At 59.5% G+C, this 19,091-nt stretch overlaps 1 protein-coding gene across 2 annotated transcripts in view; it reads left to right on the top strand.

The window, feature by feature from the left end:
• Positions 1 to 19,091, top strand: part of EPHA2 (EPH receptor A2) — a 38,009-nt gene that overhangs the window by 2,282 nt on the left and 16,636 nt on the right. For both annotated transcript variants that reach the window (XM_027820578.3, XM_027820587.3), the window contains exons 2-3: positions 7,019 to 7,086; positions 10,385 to 11,045. In XM_027820578.3, coding sequence (XP_027676379.2) covers positions 7,019 to 7,086; positions 10,385 to 11,045 — 729 coding nt within the window. The remainder of the gene's footprint in view (positions 1 to 7,018; positions 7,087 to 10,384; positions 11,046 to 19,091) is intronic.

Raw genomic sequence — 19,091 nt, 5'->3', positions numbered from 1 at the left:
GTCATTCAAAGAAGCCATTAGAAAAGGGAGCAGCTGTATCGAACTCTGAAATTTTGTGAGTGTGTATCTTAAACAAAAAGTGTTGTAAAGAAATCCAAACCCTCGGCGTGGGCACGTGACACCAGGATGGTTTTGGTCCGATGCTGAGTTATTGGATTTCTTTTAAAAAACCAAGCCGAATGTGGCTTAGGCATGGAATAATACGCACACTTGGGCAGAGGGGCTGTAATTGCTCAGAAAGAAGCATAAGAATCTATGGCATAAATAGAGACTTAAGGCAAAACACCCCCCCCCGCCCCGCAACAATTGAATAGCAGCTGCTAATTTGGGGTGCTTGGATTTTTAAGCACTCAGCAGGGGAGCTCAGTTTTTGGGTGCCCAGGCTTTGATTTTGCTGCCTCTCGGATTGGCCACCCACCACTAGTAGCCGTTTTTGGCTATTCAACCATCCTTAAAATCAGGCATCGCTACATCAGCTTCCCCGGGCAGCTTGATTCGCTCCCCCCGAGAAGCAGCCGCTGGAAGGTAGCTGCAGGTTTTCAGATTAACGTTTGCGTTTGTTGTTTTCCAAGTGCCAGAAGTAATTGGTGTCTAATGTGGACTAATCTCTTGCCAAATTGCAGCTTCCAATTAACATTGCTGTGGAATAGAAGAGGGCTGGTTACTCGGTAAACTCCTGAGGTCTATTTTTATGCTTTTTATGCTGCAATATACCAGGGAAATCAGCTGCTTTAAGAACATGTGCTTTCAATCAGTCCTTGGGCTATAACCTGAGAAGTATATTCAAGGGTGAAATTCTCCTCTCCGATCTGCATGACGGATCTTGACAGTACTATTCTATTCCCCCTCAGAGTAACAATTCTGCATTAGGGAAAAAACCTGGAGTTCCTCCATATGTAAGGAGAGCAAAACATGCTAGGTGAAGTCCACAGTGGAGGGGCCAGAGGAGACCTTTGCCATTAGTCCAGAGCACTGTTACTACAGATAAGGTGCTCTGAGGGTCTGAATGCAGATCTACAAAACCGGAGAGCTAATCCCTGCTCTGACAACTGGCTCCCTCTCGGGCTGGGCTGCATTGGCTAGAATAGGGTAGATAATTCTCCACCAAAGATAGAAGCTATAGTGTAGACAGGTCTCAGGTGTTCTCAGTGGGGCAACGCATGCGGTGGCGGGGGGGAGGGGGTGTCCCATTTTATCAGCCTTTGTGGCCTTGAGCAGATCACTTAGCTTCTCAAATAGGATTTTTCCTTTGTTGAATTAATGTTTTTAATAGCCAATTAAAACAGATTAAACAAGGCACTGAAAAGGGAGGGGGAGAAAGGATTTAAATGTGGGGGGGGGGAATGGGGGGAATCTCTTCCAGCCTGTGAAAGCTTTGCCTGGATGACAGCACAAGCACAGACAAACAGACAGACCGACTGTGACTGGGTTTTTTTCTCCCTCTTGCGTAAAACACTTAAAAGGCGACTTGCAAATGAAACCTCGGAGCTGGGGCTGCTTCGGTGACCAGGCTCGGCCCACTGAGATGTTTGTATTATTCACATCGCCTTCCGAATAGGCTGGAGCGGGAGATAGTTAAAGTTACAGAGCATGCATGGCAGATGGGGGAGCTTTGCTCACTGAGGCCCCAATCCGCTGCATGCTGAAGTCCAGGAAAGCACTAAGCTCAGATCCTCAAAGGTATTTAGGTTCCTAACTCCCACTGGAAGTCAAAGGGAATTTAAACTGGGCCTGAAACCGGTGCTTGCAAAGGCTGGGGCTGTGAGTCAAGAGATCCGGCTTCCAGGCTCTGCCACAGATTCACTGTGTGGCATCACTGCCTCGCTCCGTGCCTCAGTTTCCCCAGCAGAGGCGTGGGGGAGCAATCAGCCCTGCAGCTGCCCTGTCAGCTACAAAACAGGGTGATAATGCTGGGAGATTCAGATGAATCTTTGCAAAGCGCCGGAGAGGGGGGAAGATAAATGGGTGAAGAAAGCGGAGGAAGTCGCACCACCAGGCGCCCTGCAGTGACAGGGATGGAAACCAGCTGAGCCCACCTTTGCGTTGAAATAAGCCAGTGGGGTTTGCATTAGCTGGGCAGATTGAGATCCCCGGTGAGGTGTCGACTCCATGCACAGCCCAGTTTCTGAGCTCCCATGCAGCCAGCTCCTCCGGGCTGGGGGTTCCTGCCGAGGGCCGCGTTGGTGAGCCTGTACACACCACACCCGGTTTGCCTGAGGATTGCAGCCACCCTTATCTTTCATATGGAGGCGTGGCTGGTGGAGGGGCAGGTCCCAGCATGCGATGTAGCAATGCTGAGCGGGTCGGGCCGGGAAACAGGACGCTAGGATGGGTCGCCTCCATGTGCTGCAAGGGGAGGGTGATGGTACCCCAGGAACCTTGCTGGGTTAAGAGATAGCCAGCCCTTTCCAGGAGTTCAGGGCTCAGATCGGGACGTAAGGAGATGCTGGGTGGTGATGTTAAGCGGCACAGGCTGAGTTAATTAGTGTGGGGACCACAGGGAACCCCAGTGTCTGTATGCAGCTGGCAGCCTGGAGGATGAATCCTCTTTGTGTTTATCACAGGCCCTCCTGTGCCCAGGGTGCTAAACTCTCCTCCCAACAGCTGCCCAGCTCAGGGGTGTCACTCACGAGACCCACCCCATCCCAGGCGCACAGGAGCCTGGCATACAGGAGAAAGCCCCTGTATCAGACCAGTCATCAGCATGGCTTTAACTCCTTGGCTGGTCCTTCAAAACCTGCCGTGACTTGCCAGGTGCAACCTGCAGCCGGAGTAGGAGGGCGTGCCCTCTCCCTGCGTGGGCCAGGGGCTCGCCCCTGCTGCTAGCCAATATGCAGGGGGGTGGGACTGGTGCTCAGGGTGAGAACTCTCAAATTCAACTCACTGCCAGGGTGCGAGATCCTGGCTGTGCCTTGCCTCACTGCCACGGGGGAGGAGGGGGCCTGGGGGTGCAGGACAGCCGGGAGAGACCTCCTGTGTCAGGGAGCGTATTCGGATCGGACCTGCAGCGCTAGCCTCCCACATCCTTTATTCCTGCACAGACTGGGGTGCTGGCACCTGGATCAAAGAGATGGGATGGGGGGAGCCTGCGGAGCTGGGCTGTCCCATGTTAGCCGGGTGGGCCTGAACCCCACCCCCAAGCTCCCTGCTGGGGCTCTTCTTAGCCATGGGTTCATCTGCCCCTGAATTAAAGGCATTTCCAGCCCTAGGACTGGTCTGGGGCCCAAAGGCAGGTAGCAAAAGATGGATCCACAGAACCAAAGGGGGCTCACTGCCCAGCCTGCTTCCCAGATCCAGTCCACCCCATGGATCCACCCTGAACTTGCCCCGATCCAGGGACCCGCCCTTAACTGCACCACTGCAGGCAAAGCGGAGGGGGCGCTCAGCTGGCTATAAGCAGGGAACTGTGAAGAAGAAATGGGGTCTGGAGCAACCTTCAGCAACTGCCCTGGGTGGGAGCCGAAATGCAGGAGCTTGTTGGAAAAGCGGGGCCCAAGCTGGGTCATGTGTGGGGGGTGCAACAGGGCTTAGGGACTCTCTGGGGTGCAGGGCGTGGATTGCCTGATCTGTTTGGTCCTCCTGCAATCCAGCCCCACCAAGGGGCCGTCTGGTTAGCTCTGAGGGTACATCAACACTGCAATAAAACGCAGCCACAGGTCTCGCGGCCCGGGTCAGCTGTCTCGGGCGGCAGAGCTATAAACCTGCAGTGTAGACGGTCAGGCGCGGCCTGGTGCCTGGCCTCAGAGACCCCTGAGCCTGGGTGTCTACCCTGCAATTGTACAGCCCTATGAGCCGGTGTCAGCTGACCCGGGCCAGCCGCGGGACTTTCAGTGCCACGTAGCCCTATCCTGAGACGTCGAGGCAGGGAACACTCCCATGCCGTGGGCAGAGCCCAGCTCTTTCTGCTCCAAACCCCCCTCCCCAGAAGCCAGCTGGTGGGTAGCAGGAGCTGCAGGTGCTTTGGGAGGAGCAGAGGCCCTGCTGTTCCTCGTGCCCACCTGGCGGGGCTGGCAAGGGGGCGTGTTTCTTTAAGGGAAGCTGGAGCAGGGTGATCTGGCCAGTGCTGCTTTATAGAGGGAGGGAGGGCATGGAGCCAGCTCTGCTGCCCTGGGAGAATAACCATAAAGAGATTTCCCCCCACCCCGCATCCCAGCAGTTAGAGCGGGGTGGGCTGGGGGACTGCAGCCCGTCCCACGCAGCCTGGGGCCCCTCGGTGTCCAGGCTACAGCCCTGGCACCGAGACCTCAGGCCTGGCACTCCTCCCCCTGACTGCCCCTGGCTCTCACAGATCTGAGAAGGGAGAGTCGGGCCCCTTCCCCAGCCTGAACCCTGGGTTCCTTAACAGCACGAGCCCGGAGCCCATGGGGTGCATGCGCCTCTGGCCTGCCCGATGCCCTCCACCGCTCGCTCAGAGATCCCTGATGCTAACACATTCCTGGCTGGCTGATTCACCGGGGCTTGGCAGGGCCCTGATGGGCTGGGTAATTGCTTCCGTTCAGGCCTGGGCCGCTCGCCCTTTGATTTCACTGCCTCTGTCATGCGGCTGCTGGGTTATTTATTTTTCTTTTCTTCTTTCCTTCCTCTTTTCAAATCCATCTGATCCCTTGGCAGGTTCCAGCCTCCGCCCCTGTGCTGATGGGGACAAGAGGCTCCGGCCCCGGCATGTCTGAACATGTCTTATGAGGGTTTGGCTGGCTGAGGACAGGGGCTGGCCATGGCAGATCCCATCACTGGCCAGTCAAGGACAACAGTGGCCACTGCCTGAGGCTACCTGTCTGTAATGTGCCTATGCAATGGTGCAGTGCTCCAGCTGGTGGGGTTAGGGGTGTATTTCTTTCCTGACCCCTGTGCCATGATCTGCCTTATTGTCATTACCTTCACTTTGCATGGCTCCAGTTTTCACTTGTGGTTGCAAAATAGACTCGTCCTCTCAAAGACTACCAACCACAATGTTTGCCTTGATGAGAAAAAAAGATGGCCTTGTGGTGAAAGCCCTGGGCTGAGACTCAGGAGGGCTGGCTTCTCCACAGCTTTTCCACAGGCTCCCTGGGTGATCTTAGGCAAGTCGTTTACTCCTTCTGAGCCTCAGTTTCCCCACTTTAGAATGAGGGTAATCACACTCCCCTAATCACACTCAGGGGGTTATGCGGATAAATCTGTTGGTAATGAATTAAGAAGTACTTGGAGTGATGAGGCTGTGGAAATGCTTAGAAATCCTGCAGCTGTGAGTTACACAGGTTGGCAGTACGGTGTGTGAAGATGGGAGGGTCTTGTGGTTACAGCAATGCTTTTAGGAGCCAGAGCTAGGAAAATGAGGGTTACCCCCTCCCCACCCCAGTCTTTCTTCCAGGCACAGATATCACCAAGCAAGGCCTAGCTCCTGGGGCTGATTCTGTTCTCACTCCCAGCCGTGTAAAGCAGGAAGGCAATGGGGTTACAGTGCTGCAAGTCAGGGAATAAGCAAGAGCAGAACGAGTGAGGTGAGGCTTCCTCCAGCAATCCTAGCCCAGCGCATGTGCTGAGTCCCAGAGAATGGAGACAGACATCCTCCACCTCCAACCCCACCCCCGTTCCAAGCCCCCTCGGAGGCAACAGGGTTGGTTTGCAAGCTGCAGCGTAATGTTAATGAATGGTTGCAGCCTTGGCAGCTGCGAGCAGCCACTGGATCCAAACCGGCGTCTGGAAGAGATTTCGTTCCCGCAGCACCGCGTCTCCTTTTCACACAGTGGAAAAAAAACTGGAGAATGGGAGCGCTAAAGAGGGAAACCCTGGAGGCGACAGGGCTCATGCCTGTTTGGGGTGAAGGACCAGCGAGTCGGGGTGGGCGTGCAGCAGGAAGGGCTGAATTGGATGCTGCCAGCACAGGAGTTAGCAGAGCAAAGGGGCATCCTGCCTGCTATCCTGTCTCCGAAGCCGCATGCTTCCGAGAAAGGCATCAGACCTGCTACGGCAATGATAGGGGGAGGAAATTCCTGCCTGACCTCTGCTGAGCTGGTGCTCTGAAGCATGAGGGCTAGTAGCCTCGTAATCCTTATACCAGCTAGCGCAGATTCATCTCTGGCATAACACCATCGACTTCACTGCGGTTATGCCAGGGATGATTTGGCCTTATTGTCTAACCCGACCTGGCTTCCCCTAACAGTGAACAGAGCTGGGCCGGCCTGACCTTTGCCGAAACCTCCCTCCTGCACCTTTGGATCCTCTGCCCTTTCCTCTCCTGCTGCCGCCCTGTTCCTAAATAAAAAGCCTCTAGCTCGTTAGTCAGCTGCTCAGATAATGGGAATGAGGGCAAATAAAAAAGCAGCCCTGAGATAAGGGCGAGATAAGGGTGCTGGTGTCTCCACCCTGATGGTGACTGCCCAGCACTGGGGCCATGATGCTGCTGCAGCCCCTGCAGCTTTGGGGACCCAGCCTAAAGGCGCGGGGGAGAGTAGAGGCCAAGGCCATAGGAGGCAGGTGCCTGCGTTGAGAGGTTACTCCTGGGCAGAGCTGTCCTGCTCCGGCTCTGCGCTGAGCTGCAGGGCCACCCAGATTTCGTTTTGCCCCGCTCTGGGGAACAGCCACCATCGGCCCCTCCGCGTAGCCAAAGCAGGGAGCCAATGCTTGTTGGGGCAAGGGCTGAGCTGAGCCATGGGGCTGGGCCCTTTATGGTCCCTTGTGGTGCCCGCAGGAGGCGCGACAGGTTTGTTTAAAACAAAGGTTGCCGGAGCTTTGAGGGGGCGTGGCTGCTGGATCTTTAACAAAGAGGGGTTTTCTCCACGCTGCACGGCAGGTGCTGGTGTTAAATAGGTGTGAATGAAACCAGCCTCTGGCCTTGCACCCTCGCTCACACCCGTGCAAAGTTCTACGCCACTATGCGAAAGTGGAGGGTTCTGATCTGGGGGGGGTTTTCCCCCTCGGCTGGGCTCGGTGAATGCGCCAGACATCTGGTTGTCTGTCGGTGAGATGAGGTGCCTGCGGCTGGGTTGTATATTCCCCCTCCCCTGGTCTAACCACGTTTGTTTGCTTTCCCTTTCAGTTGTCCTGCTGGATTTTGCCAAAGCCCACGGGGAGCTCGGCTGGCTGACCCATCCCTATGGGAAGGGGGTAAGTCTGAATCCCTAGCGCTAGGCGGGAACTCTCGGGGGTGGTGGGGGGTCACTCCATAGATCCGCTCCTGATTCACCCTGAGGTTAGCGAGAGGAGAATCTGCTTCGACGTCCGTTGGGAGGCAGAGGACACAGGAGGTGCCCATGCCTCGACTGGTGACCAGACCCTCTGGGAGTAGCAGCCAGGGCTTAGGGAATTCTTTGCCTTTCCTTTCTGGATCCTGCCCACCCTCAATTCAGTTTAAATCCAGAGTAACCACTCTAGTGTAAACGACAGCAGAATCTGGCCCAGCAATGCTGGCTAGTGGTGGGTGGGGAGCTTTTCAAACTAAGCCCTCTCCTCGAGAGGGAGTGCCCAGCTCTGCCATTGGAGTGGCACATGATGTGAATTGGGTGGGCTGTACAGGGTATGTTTGCTTTAAACATAACGTGGGCCCAGGGCCAAAGCACAAGGTGGGGAGCGGGGTGGTTTGTCCTTCCATAAGCAGGTTCGGTTTATTGTCCAAAGATGGAAGATGGGGGTTGTGATCTCGTCCGTGATCTCAGGGGGCCTGGGGAGAAGGCTGGGCAGCCCTGGGGCTTTGGGTGGTGGCTTTAAGGGCTCACCGCAGTCACTGCTTTATCGCAGCCCCTTTTTAAAGTTGATCAGGTCAGTTCAAACGAATCCGTGCATGACTCCGGCCCTTTGAGAGCCCCTTTGCTGTGATGAGCTCAAAGCACTTTTCAGTCGGGATTAACCTCCCCGCCCCCACCCCACTTACGTTGGTGAGATAGGTCACTGTGATTGTCCCCTTGTACAGATTGGGAAACTGAGGCACGGGGCGGGGAAGAGATGTGCTCACATCCCGAGCCAGTGGAAAAGTCAGGAATTAAATCCTGGTCCCCTGGCTCCTGGTCCCCCCGGCTCTAACCAGACTCGGTTCCCTGGCTCCCAGTCTTCCCCGCCCCAAGTTCTAACCAGACCCAGGTCCCCTGGCTTCTGTCCCCCCACTCTAACCAGCCTCAGGACCTCTGACTCCTGGGCCCCCCACTCTAACTGCTAGACTTTCCCCTTGAACGCTGTGGCTGGAGGCTGTAATAGTGCTGGGCTGTATCGGCGTATTTGGAGAAAATCGGCTCATCGCTGCCTGCTGGGAGGGGTCACGTCCGGATTCCTCCCCCTCCCCACCGAGACCTTCAGGAACTGCCTCTTCCCTGTTCTCCGGCGCCCTGGCTCAGGGACTGCCCCTGCGGGAGGCGGTGGTGACATCCCAGGGGAGGCTCTTGGTCAGGAAAGTGGGACGGGGATGGGAAGGAACCTGAATTCTTGGCCCTAGAGGGGGTAGAGCTGTGCTGGGGGCCTCAGGAAAGAGCTGGGCCCTGCCCGCCGGGAGCTGTCCTATGGGGCGGCGCATGTCCCGATGCAGGGAAGGGCACGGGGGGCATTTCTCCCAGCAAGGAGCCGAAGATCAGGCTCTGGAAGGAAGGCATGGCCTTGCTTGGCAGGCCTCTGTGGTGGGGTCTTTGGAAGCGATGTAGGCTAGAGATCAGGTAGGGTCCTATTGCTGCTCGGGGCGGAGGGCGGGGCACTGCACTTACTGACTAAGACCAGACCCCCAGTGGGACTTAGGCACCTATGAGGATCTGGGCTTGAGTGTACACAGGCAGACCAACCCTGCACCGCCCCAATGCCTTCACCCCCCATCCACTGACCCCTCCTCTATACGGCCCCAGGTCGCACATCCTGGGCCAGGCGCTGAGCTCCGGCCATCCTGCATGCCACCACCGATGCTAGAGAGACTGCTCTGGATTTCCCTGAGGTCACTGGGATCAGCGCCTGCCCCCCACCCCCCACCCCGTTTCCTTGATCAGGGAGCAGAGATCGAGGTGGGGGGGTTATACTCTGGGGCCCCCGTGGTCACCCCATTGCAGGGGGGGACGCGGCGCATGAGGGGCTAAGCGCCAGCTGCGGGGTATCAGCAGAGCTGTGTGGGGAGGCCCAAGGCCGGAATAGCAGGGGCAAGTCCGCAGTGGGGCTGCAGGAGTGAGCGGCTTCGGCACAAGGGGGTGTGCGGCACCTAGGGGCCCGCATAGCAGGTCGGTGCACTGGGGATGGGCCGGAGGGCGGCTGGAGCTCTCAACGCACTCTGAACATTCAGTCCTGGGGGACTCTCTCCTGCGGCCCTGCCGGACTGCCAGGAAACATTCCAGCCCCTGGCTCCCCAGGGGGAGCCACACGGGGTGGGCGGGGGGCGAGGAGGCCAGGGGGCTGCCGGGTGGGATCAGATGTCCCTTGTTTGCAGCAGCGTGGAGACCCCCAGGCTGGCTGCCCTTTCCTCTTCCTCCCCCAACCCCAACCCGAGCAGCTATTTGTTTTGGTCTTTCCTGGCAGGTTTCCTATCTCCTGCCCTCCGGTGGGCCATGTCAGGAGGTTAATTGGCCAGTGTGTTCTGCCCTCCGCCCGCCCGCAGGACTGTGCTGACAAGTTAATCCCCTGGGTTTGCTAAACCTCAGCTATTTCCAAGAGCCAGGTGGAACCCGGCTGGCTCCAGCCGCAGCCCCAGCCCCGCCTCCGCCCCAGCCAGGCTGACAGCCTGGTCTCGCTCCCAGTGGAAAGATACTCACTGATGTCAAGGAGCGCTGGGGTCAGAGTGTCTTTGGCTGGCCAGGCTTCCCAGGAATGGGATGAGATTTAATTTAATTTCCAGCATCTGGAATAATTTGGGAGCAGCGCCCCCCCGTGGACGGGGTGAGAACTGGTCGACAGTGCTGGCTCCAGCAGAGAGTGGGCAGCTTGGTCCGAGCTCTGTGTTTGCACTTTGCGGGCTTGTGTTGGGCACCCAGAATCAGAGGCCCCTTAATAATGTGGGGCCTGAACCGCCACAAGCCTCAGTTTCTCCATCTGTAAAACCAAAGTTGGTCTCTTGACCTGACGAGCACACCAGAGGGTCGAGGGTCAATATCCATCCATGGACAATGGCAGGGTGTCTGTAGGAGGACAGGCAATAGGCAGCGGAAGGGGCGGGCATGGGGCGAGCATGCTGAGACCGGGTGTAATTGCAGGGCGGTATTGGGATCAAACCGCCCGTGGCTGCCTTCGGTTGCAGGGCGGAGCCGAGGTAGGGTTCACCAGGTCCCAGCTCCCCGCTTCAGGGCATGAGCCAACCTCCAGCTGAGGGGGTCAGGAAGAAACTTAACCAGGGGCCCTGCAGGGTTTCTTGCACCTTCTTCCAACCATCCGATAGAGGAGCTGGGCTGGCAGTGCCTAGGCTCCAGCCCATTTTGCTCTCATGTAACCCCTCGTCTCCCCCGGGCAGTGGGACCTCCTCCAGAACGTCATGAACGAATCCCTCATCTACATCTACTCAGTCTGCAACGTGATGGAAGGCGACCAGGACAACTGGCTGCGGACCAACTGGATCTACCGCAGCGAGGCTGAGCGCATCTTCATCGAGCTGAAGTTCACGGTGCGGGACTGCAACAGCTTCCCGGGTGGGGCCAGCTCCTGCAAGGAGACCTTCAACCTGTACTACGCCGAGTCGGATGTGGACTATGGCACCAACTTCCAGAAGCGCCAGTTCAGGAAGATCGCCACCATTGCGCCCGACGAGATCACCGTGCGCGACGACTTCGCCTCCCGCAACGTCAAGCTCAACATGGAGGTGCGCTCAGTGGGGCCTCTGAGCCGCAAGGGCTTCTACCTGGCCTTCCAGGACATCGGGGCCTGCGTGGCCCTGCTCTCCGTCCGCATCTACTACAAGAAGTGCCCCGGCGTGCTGCAGAACATGGCGCTCTTCCCCGAGACCATCGCCGGCGCCGACTCGCAGGCCCTGGCCAAGGTCAGGGGCACGTGCGTGGAGGACGCGGTGGCCAGCGAGGAGCCCAGCATGCATTGCAACTCGGACGGGGAATGGCTGGTGCCCATCGGGCAGTGCCTGTGCCGGGCGGGCTACGAGAAAGTGGAGGAGAGCTGCAAAGGTAAGGGCGCCCGGACGGGGGTGCACATGGGGGAAGTGGGGGGGGGAAGATCTCGTGTGTACGAGGCTGCTGGGGCTGGGGCAGCACGGGCAGGGGCTGTGCAGAACTCCCCAGGCGACACCAGTGTTATTGTGGGCTCCCACACTCAGCTCTGCTGGTGCCCCCCAGTCCCGATCTGCACCTCCCACCCCCACCCCGCTTATTATTCTCAACCCGGCTATTCCAGCCCTGAGCGCCCTCTTAGCCCCCAGATCTAGTGATGCCTCTCAGGCCTGACCCCCAGCCCTGGGCCTGGGCACACACAGAGCTGACAATCAACCTCAACCCTGACCTGTGGCCACGTGATATCTCAGCCCTGGGCTCCCAACACAGCTCGGCTGATAGCCCTGAACCCTGCCCCGCAGCCCCCCTGCTCTCCCAGCCCTGGGCAAATGCTTCTATTTCCATTCATTCTCTTCTCTGCCCTGCTCCCCCTTGGGGGCGCCCTGCTTCCTTGCTCCGGGAGGGGCACCAGCAAACCGGAGAGCAGAGATCTGAGCCTCCCCGATAAAACCCTCCTAAACAATAGGCATCAGTGTTGGGAGCGGTGGGGGAGGGGGCAGGGGGTCCGGCCATGGAGCAGATGCCTGTGCTGGCCTGGCAGCTCCCTCATGACATGAGTGGTGAGGAATGCAGTGGGAGAGGGGCCGGCAGGATAAACCCCGGCAATGCAAAAAGTGGTGCTGGGGGGTGGGGGGGAACTCAGACCTTGGCAGGGTGGAATCGACACGCCTAACTCCCTCCCACACATACTTGCTGTCGACCCTCGACAGCTCGGGAGAGTCCGGGGTCCCCCAGGTCAAGGAGCAGGGAAGGGTTTGATTTATGGGGATTAGCTGCAAACAAAGCAGCCACGAGTCCTGGGACAGTGGGGTGGGAGTGGGGGTGGGGGATGGAGCCATTCTGGGGCGGGAGGGGGCTGAAAACCCAGGCCATGTCCCGCCTGGTGCTGGGGCTGTTCTTCCTAGCCCAGCACGTCCCCCAGAGACACCCCCTGGGTGTCTATTGGCCCTGGGTGTCTTTTTGCCACCCCCATCCCCCCAATAAGCCCAGCATGGGCAGCAGCCTGGCATGCCCCTGCCCCAGTGCCCCCGGAGGGATCCCTCTAGGAGAGACTCCACAGCCCGTTCAGTCCGCAGCTGCCCAGCTGCTGTCAGCTCCTTGCCTTGGGCCTGAGAAATATCGGCCGCCAGGTGTGGGAGAGGAGCGGAGAACGGAGCCCTGCTCCGCCTTGGTGTCTGTGGGGGCCTGAGCCGCATCTGGGCTGTGGATTGGCCCCCCTCCCTGGATCAGGGCCTCGCCGGCCCCACAGGAGGGCGGTTAAGGTGCCATGGGTGAGCCCCGCCCTCGCAGGGAGCTCGCGCACGTCAGCAGCTGGCGCGGTGGGATCCCCCGGCCGGGAGTTGTGCGGGAGCGCTCGCGGTTATGTCACGTCTGGCAGCTGCTGTGATCCAGCTGTTCCCCTCCCCTTGGGCTGCCTGTGCCCTCGCTCCAGCACCACTGCCCGGCTCTGCGGCTCAACCCCCCGCATGGTGGGGCTCATGGGCCGTGCAGGGCCTACGCCCTCTCCGCCTGCCGTGGCCGCCCGGCTCCCTCCGGCCCAGCTGGGTGAGGATGGCGCTGAGCCCCCGCATGGCCCAAGAGCCCCCTGGCCAGGTAGGGGGAGCCGGGATGGGGGGGAAGGGAGCTGCCCCCTCCCACCCCAAATTGCTGAGCCCGGGGGGGCTGCTGAAGGCCGTCCCGTCTTAGTACGGCCTCGGCCAGCTCTGCAGCCGACAGGAGCCTCTTGACCTCAAACCACAGGCTCCTGGGGCTCCATTTTCCCCCTAACTTCCCTTGTGCAAAGGGGGAGCTTGACAGGTCAATGCATCAGGCTCCCTCCGACACCTGCCTTGGGTCACAAGTGACTCGAGTTTGTTGGTCTCAGCCCTACTCTTGGAGGGGAAGGTGTGCTCGGGGACCTTCAGGGAGGGGCCCAGGACTGTTGGAGCAGGGGTGGGGCGGGGGCGTGGGTTGGCATTGTCCTTACAGTCCCTGAGCCCAGTTAAGCTATGAATCCCTCTGTGTCTGGAGAACTGCACCCAAGGAGAGGCCAGGTGTGACTGGGGGTCTGGGGATCGGGGTGGGGGGTGTTTATGGATCTTGCTGCCTGCCTTGGAGACAAGAGGTCTCTGGCAGTTACGAAGGAGGTTGAGTGGCAGCTATAAATTGCCCCAGCCTTGCGACCCCGGCGCTGGGATGGCCTGTGGGACACCAATCTGCCTTCTCCAGGGGCTCCAGGGAAGCAGCAATAAATTGGGAAGTGCCTTTCCCCAGCTTCCAGCTCCCATCCCAGGTGCGCTGTCTCCTGGCCGGGTTCCCCGGCTGCTGGGAGCAGGTGGGCTGGGATCAAGGCCTTGGGGTGCGGGGGCTGGCGTCTCTCTGGAGATTCAGCTCTTTCAGATGTTTGCCCCCGAGTCAGGAACAGAGGGTTGCGTCTCTGCTTCGTACACAGGAGAATCCTGAGGCTACAATAGCAGTGCGGGGCTCAGCGTGATTGAGGGGGGCTCGCAGAGCTGTGGATGGGGAGCTCAGGGCTGGTATAGCAAGGGGCTGCGGGTCAGGATTGAGGGGCACTGGCAGAACTGCCCACATGGGGCCCAGGCGTGGAATGGCAGAGTTGTGGGTGGGGACCCCAGGGCTGGGATAGCTGTGGGCTGCGGGTCGGGATTGAGGGGTGCTGGCAGGGCTATGTGGGGAGCTCAGGGCTGGGATAGCTGGGGGCTGCGGGTCGGGATTGAAGGGTGCTGGCAGGGCTATGTGGGGAGCTCAGGGCTGGGATAGCTGGGGGCTGCGGGTCAGGATTGAAGGGTGCTGGCAGGGCTATGTGGGGAGCTCAGGGCTGGGATAGCTGGGGGCTGCGGATCGGGATTGAAGGGTGCTGGCAGGGCTATGTGGGGAGCTCAGGGCTGGGATAGCTGGGGGCTGCGGGTCAGGATTGAAGGGTGCTGGCAGGGCTATGTGGGGAGCTCAGGGCTGGGATAGCTGTGGGCTGCGGGTCGGGATTGAAGGGTGCTGGCAGGGCTATGTGGGGAGCTCAGGGCTGGGATAGCTGGGGGCTGCGGGTCGGGATTGAAGGGTGCTGGCAGGGCTATGTGGGGAGCTCAGGGCTGGGATAGCTGGGGGCTGCGGGTCGGGATTGAAGGGTGCTGGCAGGGCTATGTGGGGAGCTCAGGGTTGGGATAGCTGGGGGCTGCGGGTCGGGATTGAGGGGTGCTGGCAGGGCTATGTGGGGAGCTCAGGGTTGGGATAGCTGGGGGCTGCGGGTCGGGATTGAGGGGTGCTGGCAGGGAGCCCAAACGTGGAATGGCAGAGCTGTGTGGGGAAGCTTGTCCCACCCCTGCCTGGGCCATGCCTGGCTTAGTCCAGGGTTGTCCCAAGCCCAGTCCAGCCATGTCACAGGCTGGTCAGCCGCCCCTGAGTTGTGGGGACTCTGCCCTGGAGAAGGGCATGGAGGGTCAGTCCCTGCGCTGGCCACCTGGCAGGGCCTGGGTCATAGACCCCCGAAGTTAAAGGGAGCTTTGTGCCAACTCAGACCCTGCCTGGTGCTGAGCCAGCCGTGGCTGCTGTCAGTGGGAGTGGAGGGCGCTGGGCCACAGTATTACCCTGGGATCATAGCGATGGCCCTGGGCGCCCCCACAGCCAGCCTCGGACCGGCGAGTCCAGGGGAGAAAGCAGCCGGATAAGGGGTGATGGGAAAGCAGCAAGCTGGGGTTCACCCCCACCCCAAGTTTACCTGGGTGGGTGCTGTGAGCAGAGGGGCCTTCACAACCCACACACAGAACATGCCGTGACAGGGGGCACCGTCTGCTGCCAGCCCCCGCTCCCTGCAGAGCTCAGCCTTCCCGGGGGTGGAGAGGAAGGGAATGAAACAAACAGGAGGTAAAGGGTTGGGGGCTGGAGAGGGAGTGGGAGGGGCCCCCTCCATTTTGTTGGGGTCAGGAATGTGACGGGAGATAATCCATGGGTTTGCATAAAGCTTCCGTTCAGTGCCGGATCTCCAGCCAGATAAGGAGCCTTCCAGCACCGTGGGCGCTCTGTGTAACCGATCCCATCGCCTGATGCTGGCGGTTATCGCGCCTTCCTCCCACCCCCGCTGGATACGTCCCGGCATTAGCGGGGCCTGGGCTCTGGCGTTGCAGGGGAAGATAGAGGGGAACCCAGCTGTGCCAGCAGCCCCTACCTGGCCTTTTCAAACCATGATCTGCTCCCTGCACTTCGCTGTTTGCCAGCGGGCCGTGATGGAGTTGGGGTCAGGGCCAACCTGGCCAGCTCGGTCTCCTGTGGTCACAGCTCCACTCCAGAGTGCAGGGAAATCCGCTTGGTAAGCCTGGCCCCTTGGGGGATGGCAGCTCCCTCTTGAAATGCATAGCCTGGTGCTGCAAGGGGCAGGCTGGAATCAGCTGGCGAGGCCCTGGATTCCTGGGGGGCACGAGCGGTGCAGCCATGTGCGTGCGTCTGAGTGACCCCGTCTCACCCTGTGCCCCCTTCGCTCAAGCTGTAGGGCCCAGGTGCAGCCCCCCCCGCCCCCCCGGGGTGCCAGTCTCGGGGGGCAGCCCTGTGTTGCCACAGGAGCACTAGGCTTGGCCCAGGATGGGGGGTGGGGGAGAAGTTCTGCCCCCTCCCCATTGAGCCCGCTTCTCTTAGAAGCACAGATCACCCCGGTGTGTAGCCATTGAGGAGGGGATCAGGGGGCAAAGGCGGATCTCAGAGGCCTGTACTGTCCCCCCCTTCCCAAGCCAACAACCAAAGGGAAAGGGTTGTTCATACAAACTCAGCTCCCTCTCCTCGGCCCGTAGAGGGCTCTCCGGCCCCTCCCCGGTACTGCAGAGGTCACCCCAGAACTGCAGGCCGTGTACCCCCTTTCCTCAAGGCCAGGCTTGACCGTGGCGTAGGCCCAGCGGGTCACCATGGTGACCGCATCCTTGCTGCCCTCCAGTCCCCTCTGCCTCCAGCTGGTACATGAGGGGAGCAAGCGGCAGCTCCCAGGTGGGCTCCCTGGGGTGGGGTGGGCCAGACCCCCCAGGGGAGCTGTCCTCAGCCAAGGCCCAAACCGCCCCATGCTGACATTACGCAGGACTCTGCTCCCTTCCACTCCTCCTCATTCTTTCTTCATCAGCTGCTCAAAGGGATATGCATAGTGCCCCCTTTCCATTCCCGGGCACGCTGAGAGAAGCTTTAGGGCAGGACCCTGCGGTGCTCCCCCCGGCAATGCACCCTCATTCATCCTGCCCCCCCCGGCTGAGTCTGCCTGCCCCAGTGCCTTGGTAGCCAGGTGCCAGCTGCACAGCGAGACCCAGCGGAGAGTGCCCGGGCGCCAAAGCACGTGTGCGGAGTGTAGTTGCACAAGCATTCCCCGGGGCATGTCCCGTGCCAGCCGGCCTGGCTTGCCGGTGCCATCCGCTCGAGCCCCCGACCCTTTGGCATTGACAGATGTCTTCCCTCCTCTCCTGGGCAGCTCGGTGCCTGCTTCCCCCTCCCCCACGTTCTTGTTTGTCAGCCACACTCCATCCGTCTTCCTCTCATGCCTTACTTGTGTTTTCCCCTCCCTCCCCCCAGCCCATCCGCCACCCCCCATCCTCCTGGGAAAACAAGACTTGCTAAGGGTTTGCACCCCCTCCCCAGTGCAGACACTAGTTCTCTATGCTGGCTGAATGGAGGCATTGTGTCTGCAGGAGTGTGTATGTGTGTGTGTTGGGGGTGGGGGGTATAGGGACCCCGCCTGCTGATGGTCTCCCTCATTAAGTCAGACAGCCCTTTGGGACTGTGACCCGTGCGGGCTGACGCCTCCCTTTGTCCCAGGCAGGCCCTGCTCTCCCTGCTGTCTCTGGCGGTGAGTCAGACGTGCTTAATTGACAGGCCCTGCAGTGGGTGTCCTTGGCCTTTTGGGGGTCCTCCGCCAGCTGGAGCGGAGCGAGTCCTGACCACGAGGCCCAGACGCGGCTCACAGAAATCCAGCACCCAGAGCACGGCTGCCCCTTCATTTGAGCCCAGTGGTGCAGCCTGCAGAGACTCGAGGCCACAGCGTGCAGGGCAGGATGGCTGCCCACTGGTGCAGCTCCGCCGGTATCACGGGGGAGCACGGCATGGCACGCCCTGGGCTGCCCCTTTGTTTGGCGCCAGGTGGAGCATTGCATGCTGGGACCCATAGTGTCTATGGGCCACCCCCTGTAGGAACAATGGCAACTGGGTTCACTATGCCTTGCCTGGGAGCCCAGGAGGCCTTCAGATGGGCAGAGCTTGGGTGACCGGGACGTAACCATTCCACGCTCCTCTCCCCCCACAACCAGCTCACAGCAGTTACCTGGGGCTCTGGGACCTGAGGAAGGCTACAGTGTTATGGGGGCTACCCCAAAGGTTGGGTAGGACAGGCCCCAGCTGCTGTGGGACCATGCACCCTCAAGGAGCCTCAGTTCCTGGAGGCCCTCCATGGAAGCTCAACGGGGGGTCGTTTCTGGCATTGCGTGGCAAGTGTGAGGCCTGTCTGCGTGCTTTGCGCCCGTCACTGTCTGTCTGATTCTGCCTCCATGCCTGTAGGAGCTGAGCGCCTGCGGAGTGCCCTGGGGGCAGGGAGGGAGGGACTGGCCAGTCGGTGCCACTGGCAGGGCTGCACATCCTGGCAGTGGCTCCCAACCCGACTGGCTTCCTCGCCCTCAGGGCAGGCCAGCGAGCACCTTGCTCCCCTGGCCACTTGCCACGTGCCTGTGAGCTGCCCCTGTGATCTCTCCCTGGTCGGATGGAGGCGCTTCCTGCCAAAGATGGGGGGCGGGGATGGAAAATGGAATTTGCCCTTTGTGCAGAGAGATTCTCTGACCTCCGGGAGCAGTGCCGGAGCCTACTGGCCTCTGTGAAAGGGAGCTCAGTGAGCAGGAAACAAAGGAGTTTATCTCGGGGAATAAACACAGATATTCTTAGCCTCTCCTCCTGCTGCCAGAGTCCCACCCCCCCTCCATGAAAGCTTCACCCCCACCTTCCGTCTAGGGGATACAAAGAGGAGTCCATACCCTGTGCAGCTCACAGGGGTCTGAGTGAGTCAGACACTGCATTCTGCATCTATCTATCTATCTATCTATCTATCTATCTATCTATCTATCTATCTATCTACCTCCTATGGTGGAATCTCCTTCCTTTGAAGTTTTTAAGGTCAGGCTTGACAAAGCCCTGGCTGGGATGATTTAATTGGGGATTGGTCCTGCTTTGAGCAGGGATGGGACTAGATGACCTCCTGAGGTCCCTTCCAACCCTGAGATTCTATGATTCTATCTATCCCCATAAAATCTATCTATCTATCTATCTATCTATCTATCTATCTAATCTCAGCCATCATCAGTGTTTAATAGTTGGAAGTTAATTCCTATAAGCCTAATTGCTGCAGAGAGGCCCAGGGTCCCTCCTGCCCCCTCCCCCTCCTGCCCTGCTCTGGGGAAGGAAGCCAGCCTCTGGGCACCAGTGAAATCCTGACAGGTTTACTGCCCTATTGTTTCAAGGTGCAGCCAAAGCCACACAGCGGGCAAGCGGAGACCACACGTGAAATAGGCAGCCTTGCTTTGGGAGAAGTGTTGTTTTTTTCTTTAACGGCCCGGGAAAAGAGGCAGTCGGGAGGGGAAACTTTCCTAACATTAGGGCTGGAGGGGTACTTAGCTGCTGTGGGGGAAGGGGTTTGTGAACATCTACAACACCCCTTCGCATAACCCCCCACCACTGCGGGCACAGCACCGCTGGGCTGGCCTGCAGGCCCCTTGTTTGCTTAGCTGCCTGCAGATGGGCGCTGGGGCCAGGGCCGTCAGAGCATTTGGTCCAGATCTTTGTGTTTTTATTAAAGAAACACGACAACCGAGAGGGGGGATCAGTGCCCAGCATCACTGCCCCGGGCAGAGTGGAGGAAAGGGCCTTCCTGAAAAGCCACGCCGTGTGGCTTCCGAAACCGCTTCCTCTTTGGATTGCTGGAGGAAGCAACCCTCACAGCCT

Source organism: Chelonia mydas, chromosome 18 (assembly GCF_015237465.2).
Source record: "Chelonia mydas isolate rCheMyd1 chromosome 18, rCheMyd1.pri.v2, whole genome shotgun sequence".
Taxonomy (NCBI): domain Eukaryota; kingdom Metazoa; phylum Chordata; order Testudines; family Cheloniidae; genus Chelonia; species Chelonia mydas.
The sequence above is the reverse complement of the archived record's forward strand: the minus strand, read 5'-3'. Positions and strand labels throughout refer to the sequence as shown.